The 6,827-nt window shown below is 33.5% G+C and overlaps 1 protein-coding gene across 1 annotated transcript; it reads right to left on the bottom strand.

Annotated features, from left to right (window-relative positions):
- Positions 1-490: 490 nt before the first annotated feature.
- On the bottom strand, positions 491-1,880 carry LOC134702692 (zinc finger protein 239-like). The gene has a single exon (XM_063563408.1). It carries the CDS (start codon positions 1,878-1,880, stop codon positions 861-863), a length of 1,020 nt encoding a protein of 339 aa, XP_063419478.1. The 3' UTR covers positions 491-860.
- Positions 1,881-6,827: the final 4,947 nt, after the last annotated feature.

Below are 6,827 nucleotides of genomic sequence, written 5' to 3'. Positions count from 1 at the left end.
TCCCACAAAAATTGAGTACCAGAGTTATATAATATGAACGTTATCGGAAGGACATTTCATACAAAAACTTCGTACTAGTGTTATATGAATATTATCGGAAGGACATACTCCTACAAAAACTTAGTATCAGTGTTAAATGAATGTATCCGAAGGACATACTCCTACCAAAATTGAGTACAAGTGTTAGGCAGCAACCATTTGATTTTCTGGGGGGGGGGGGGGGGCTATGTTTTTTTTTCTGGACAAATTTTTTTTTTCGCCTGCAGCGAAAAACAATCTATTTTTTTCGCGACAAGTCGCAAACAATTTTTTTCTTTCAATTTTAGCATTACATATAGTGGCAGCTGAGGGTGAAACAAACATTTTTTTTTCTTAGAATCAAAAACAAATTATTTTTTTCTCCAAAAACTTTTCCAAAAAAAACCCCAGAAAATCAAATGGTTGCTGCCTTATATATATATGAACTCAGTGTTATATGAACGTCATCGGAAGGACATACTTGTATAAAGGTCATCACATGTATGAATTTTTGCATACCACACTTGTAAAGATCATAACGTTCATGATTTCTCGTGTATCTATTGTCACTTAATCCTTCACTCAACACATGTACACCACTTTTGTAAATTTCACGAATTCTCGTGTGCCTATAAAAGTGACTTTTTCCACTAAATTATTTACCGATACAGGTAAATGTGCATGCAATTATTCATCACAAGTATGGGTTATAATGTCTTTACGATAATAACCGTCGGAACTAAAGCTTGTACCCATACGTCACATTTTAGGTCATCTTTTATCAGTATGTGTTTTTGTATGTCTCAGACAATTACTGATTCTGCCAACTCTTTTTCAAAATATCACATCTTATCTTTCCAAGTATGGATTTTCATGTGTTTATTACGATTGCTTTTGTGACCAAATGCTTTACCACATACATCACATCTGTAAGGTTTTTCGCCAGTATGTGTTATCATGTGTGTACGACAAGAACTGCTTTGGCCAAATTCTTTTCCACAAATATAACATGCGTAAGGTTTTTCGCCAGTATGTTTTTTCATGTGTACATTATAGTTGCTCTTGGCACTAAATTCTTTACCACATTCATCACATTTGTAAGGTTTTTCACCAGTATGTGTTCTCATGTGAATTAGACAACTATCTTTTTTGCCAAACTTTTTTTCACAAATATCACATTTGTAAGGTTTTTCGCCAGTATGTGTTCTCATGTGAGTTAGACAATTCCTTTTTCTGCGAAACTGTTTTCCACAAACATCACATCTGTAAGGTTGTTCACCAGTATGCTTTCTCATGTGAATTCGACAGGTGCTTTCTCGGTGAAACTCTTGATCACAAAAAACACATTTAAAATGTTTTTCCCCAGTATGAATTCTCATGTGTTCATTATAGTTGCCTTTCTGACCAAATTCCTTATCACATACATCACATTTGTAAGGTTTTTCGCTAGTATGTGTTCTCATGTGAACTTTACAGTTATTTTTTTGGCAAAATTCCTTTCCACAAATATCACATTTGTAAGGTTTTCCACCAGTATGGATTTTCTTGTGTATATTATAATTGCCTTTATGACCAAATACTTTTCCACATTTATCACATTTGTAAGGTGTTTCGCCAGTATGTTTTCTCAAATGAACTTTACAGTTACTGTTTTGGACAAATCCTTTTCCACAAATATCACATTTGTAAGGTTTTTCACCAGTATGGATTTTCTTGTGTATATTATAATTGCCTTTGCTACTAAATTCTTTACAACATTCATCACATTTGTAAGGTTGTTTACCAGTAAGATTTTTCATTTGACGTAGACAAGAACTTTTTCGGTGAAACTCTTTGTCTGCAGTAGCCTCTTTACTGGACATAACTAAGTGTTACAGTCTGTTCACAGATGTGTTTTTTATCTACAACATACAAATGCCAATTTATTTAAAGATGGTAGGTAAACTATGTAATAATTACAACTATAAGCAGTATGTATTGTGTACATACATTTGTACTAGAAGTCTGATTTTTTTTCATTTATCCCTGTTCAAAAAAGTATTAGGCCTAAGATCTTGCATGCCAGACGCGGGTTACATCTTCATAAGACTCTCAGTGATGCTCGAATAAAAAAAAAGTTAAATAGCCAAATCAAGTATAAATTAGAAGAGGGTCAATAATTTTTCACAGATTTTTCCAAAATACGACTACGGTAAATAGTTTTGCTTGAGTTAAAAAAATCTTTAGGATTTACAAGAATTCAGAATTACGCCAACTGTAAGTTTAAAAATATGACTATGTTTACATTTATATCAGTGATATTCATGATAACGCAGAAATGTTGACTAAAAAAATTATATCAAGACAAAACGTTGCATAGCAGAGGCGCGTTTCGTCTATAAGAGACAAACAGTTGGCACTCAAATAAAAGAAAAATAGAATTCTAAATAAATTTAAAATCTAAGAGCATTGCGTAAACAATTCCAAAATACGGCTACGGTTATAATATACACATGAGGAAGAAAACCCCTTTATAATTCGAAGAATATTGCAAATACTGCAAACTGTTATTTTTAAATTTATAAAAATTAATGAATATGAATTCTTGATAATACCTTTTTAACATCCACTATGCTCGTGTCTGTTGTGAGGTTTTAGATTTCAACAAACGTAATTTATGTGTATTAGTGGTAAATTATTAAGTTAGGGATTTCGTTACCACAAATAACTTAAAACTTGTACTTTATTCTTCCATAGCTATAAGCTTATTGACCCTTTAAATAAACTTATTCTAAATGTTAGCATTTCATCTCTGTATTTGAATATTGGTTTTATGTCCCATTTATGCCATTATGTTTTCTGGTCTGTGCGTCAGTCCGTCTGTTCGTCCGTCCGTCCATTCGTTCGTCCCGCTTCAGGTTAAAGATTGTTGGTCCAGGTAGATTAAAGATTATGGTCGAGAAGTTTTTCATGATCAGCTTGAAACTTAGTACTAATGTTCCTTGTGATATGATCTTCTTAATGCCAAATTAGAGATTATACCCCATTTTCACGGTCCACTTAACATTGAAATGATAGTGCAGATGGGGCATCCGTTTACTTAGGACACAACATTTTGTTATTGGTATAAATATAGATTTTGCTACCGTAAATTAATAGCAGACTAGACACTATTGTTATATACATATGCACTTTAATGGATCTACCATCTGTCGACGCATGTATCTTGGCGTTGAACAAGGTAATGGTTTTCTCTAACTGTTTATATGACGTCTTTCCACTGCATCCATCCATTGTATATTGGATGTGATTGATAATTTAGTCTTGATGCACGATTGTTTTTTATTTGCTTTGAACTAGCTGTCACTGACTGCGAGTCTTCTCAGATATGTACTTTTTGTTGTTGGAATGTACAAGTACCATGTCAGGTCCATGTGTTTTCTTATATGTATTTAGCCTTTTTCAACACAATTTTATAAAATTGAGAATGGACATATAGTTCGTTCATATGCTATGCTGTTACATCACTGTCCGAATTAAGTATAGGGTTGAGATTCCGCTAACATGTTTAACCCCGCCACATTTTGTATATATTTGTCTGTACCAAGTTAGGAGCCTGTAATTCAGTTGTCGTTTATTGCTGTGTTAAACATTTGTTTTTCGTTCAGTTGTTTTTACATTAATATACATGTAGTTTTGTCGTTTGGTTTCATATTTGTGATTTTGGAGTCTTTCAAAGCCGACAATGCGGCATGGGCTTTGCGTATTGTTGAAGGCTTTACAGTGACCTATAAAGATTTGTTAATTTCTGTGTCATTTGTTCTTTTGTGCAGAGTTGTCTAATTGGCAATCATACCACATCTGTGTTTTTCTGTTTTTTTTTTTTTTAAATATGATGGCATACAAACCATAAAAGTTTGAAAGATATTTGTCAAACAGTTTCACAGCATTTGCGTTCAAAACGCCTTGGGCAGTTGGAGTGACGGATAGATACTGTTACTATATATATATCTATATTCAATAACATTTCAGCACAGGCACTTGTTTCTGTCAATATGTGGTTTACTATCCATACCCGTACTAAAAAATCACTCGATTTTTAATTTTAGTACGGGTATGGATAGTAAACCCCATATTGACAGAAACAAGTGCCTGTGAGTAAAGGCCCGAAAACTCGATCGTGATTCAGTTGTTTTTACTTGCTCTTGATGTAAACGTGTTATATTGGTCCTTATGGTATTTTGCTTAAGGTATATAATTTGATTCTTTTGTGGCCAAGAAACGTGACCGTGACGGCTAAAATAGAAAATAAGGATAACATGCAGTTTTTGACTTATATTTCAGAAACTAAAGTAGTTATAGTAAAATTGATAAGGAGTCAAATTATTCAACAGGTCGGCACTAATTCTGAAAAATCCGACAACCCAATGTTAAAAGCAAGATATACATGTTTAATTGAGATATATATGATTAAAGACCGTACACGTAAGTTATAGTTTGATGCAAGCGCATACGTCATCATATATACGTCTTCAAATTTCGAAGTTTAACTAAAATAAACGCAATTGAGCTAATTTTTGGTGCATCTGAAAGATAATGTAAAAGCCTTTAAGAATAAATAAGTTTTTCATAGAAAAATATAATATATTTGCAGGGAAATGCATACTTAAACCCCGTGCCTACTTTGGTGAATATATATACTTTTCAATTAACCGGAAACTGTTCATGAGAGAAATGTAAAAATAGTTTCGATGAAACCTTTTCAAATTACGTCAACGAATAAATATCAGGAAATAAGTTAAAACTCAAATGAAACTAAAACAATTGATATGTTTGTACAATTCAATTGTATCTTACCTCTATTTCCATAAGTTGTGTCTTTGTTTATTCACTTTGAAAAAACACACAGATTTGTCAAATTCTGGAAATTCTGGAAAACCCAAAATTGTGAGGCTGTTTATTTTTATTACGTCATGTAGAAATTATGCGTATAAATATGTGACAACTTAACGAATCGAATATGTATGTTGTTTATACAGAACAAACGCCACATTTATTTTTACTATACATACAATTCTTATTTTAAGTCAACAATATAAATTTTAGAACTGTATTTTCTTCAATTTAAGAACCTTGCTAAACTGCAAAAAAGATATGTTTTAGGAAAACAAAGTCCTCAATCCCAACTTCGAAGATATTTATAAATATCTTGATTTTGGACTACTTGGTATTTTTTGCAATTTATTTTAATGTTATGATAATGTACTTCAAAGGTTAGTTTTATTTATAGACGAGTTTAAAAAATGCAGAAAAATATAAGCTCTCTAAATATAAAAATTTCGTATATTATATTCCCGTGAAGCAATTAAAATAAGAAAAACAAAACGTGAACCTCGTTGGCAGTTTGACTGTCCGTCTGGTATATTTCGTCCCTCTTTTTTTTTTATCTATTAATATATAGATATCCATGATTTATCCTAATTCTGTACATGGGATTTGGAAAACTGACATGTATTCTTTTAACTTTGGACCTCAATCAAAATATTTCCATAGCTTAACTCACCTGGGTCTTTAGGTCCAGGAAACCTTATGCAATTGCCTATTAGTTGTACCTAATGTGGATAAAAGCTTAGCCGTAGGGAGTTTTGTATGAATTAAAAAAGTGAATGGAAAAATCAGCCTATCCCACCTTTGGACATCAATTAAAAAAGTTCATTGAATTTACCCACCCGGGTCTTAAAGTCCAGATAACATTAAGCAATTGCCTATCTTTTGTACCAAACGTGGACAAAACCTTTGTCGTCGGGAATTTTAAATGAATTAAAGAAGGGAGTTGCTATGGACACCCTACCCCAACTTTGGACCTCAATTGAAAAACGTTCCATAACTTAACCCACCCGGGTCTTTTGGTTCATGCAACCTTATGCAATAACCTATCAGTTGTACCTTATGTGGACAAAACCTTTGCCACAGGGATTTTTTTTAAATTAAAGAGGGGAAGTGGTAGGGTCACCCTACCCCAAATTGGCACCTCAATTAAAAACGTAAAAACACTTTACCCATCTTGGTCGTTGGTTTTCTTGGCTTTTTTATGGTATTTCGTGTTTTCCGCCTAATGAGGCACTTATTTATGTTGGAAAACACTTGTTAAAGTTAGCCAAGGCCTTTACGGTAAAAACAACACCTTGTATAGACCAATGACATGCTCAGTTTGGTCTTTAGGGTGAAAAGATCCGGGGTAGGTATGGTCAATATTGGCGTCTGGCTATCCAAATTGGGGGGTATGGGTTCACATTTTTCAGTGTAAATAAAGATTCATGCATGTAGTAGACACCCTAAGCATTAGTTTGAGCTATAATATACCTCAATTGCATGTATGGGCGGTGCTGGGGGAAGATTTTCACTATAATTGATATTTGCCTTTATGTTGGTTGTCTTGGCTTTTATGATGGTTTTTCGTGTTTCCCGCTTAATGAGGCCCCTATTTATGTTGGAAAACACATGTTAAAGTTAGCCAATGCCTTTACGGTAAGAATGACACCTTGTATAGACCAATGACATGCTCAGTTTGGTCTCTAGGGTGAAAAGATCCGGGGTAGGTATGGTCAATATTGGCGTCTGGCTATCCAAATTGGGGGTAGGGGCCGATAAAATATTGTCTTGGCTTACGTTCACATATTTCACTTTAAATAAAAATTCAGGCATGTAGTAGACACCCTTAGCATTAGTTTGAGCTATAATATACCTCAATGGCATGTCTGGGCGGTGCTGGGGGAAGATTGTCATTATAATTGATATTTGCCTTTATGTTGGTTTTCTTGGCTTTTTTA

Source organism: Mytilus trossulus, unplaced genomic scaffold, assembly GCF_036588685.1.
Source record: "Mytilus trossulus isolate FHL-02 unplaced genomic scaffold, PNRI_Mtr1.1.1.hap1 h1tg000629l__unscaffolded, whole genome shotgun sequence".
NCBI classification, from domain to species: domain Eukaryota; kingdom Metazoa; phylum Mollusca; class Bivalvia; order Mytilida; family Mytilidae; genus Mytilus; species Mytilus trossulus.
Note: the sequence above shows the minus strand (reverse complement) of the source record. Positions and strands in the feature narration are given on the sequence as shown.

Coding starts and splice junctions, on each gene's coding strand:
- LOC134702692 (XM_063563408.1), bottom strand. CDS start 1,880: ATGTCCAGTAAAGAGGCTACTGCAGACAAAGAGTTTCACCGAAAAAGT.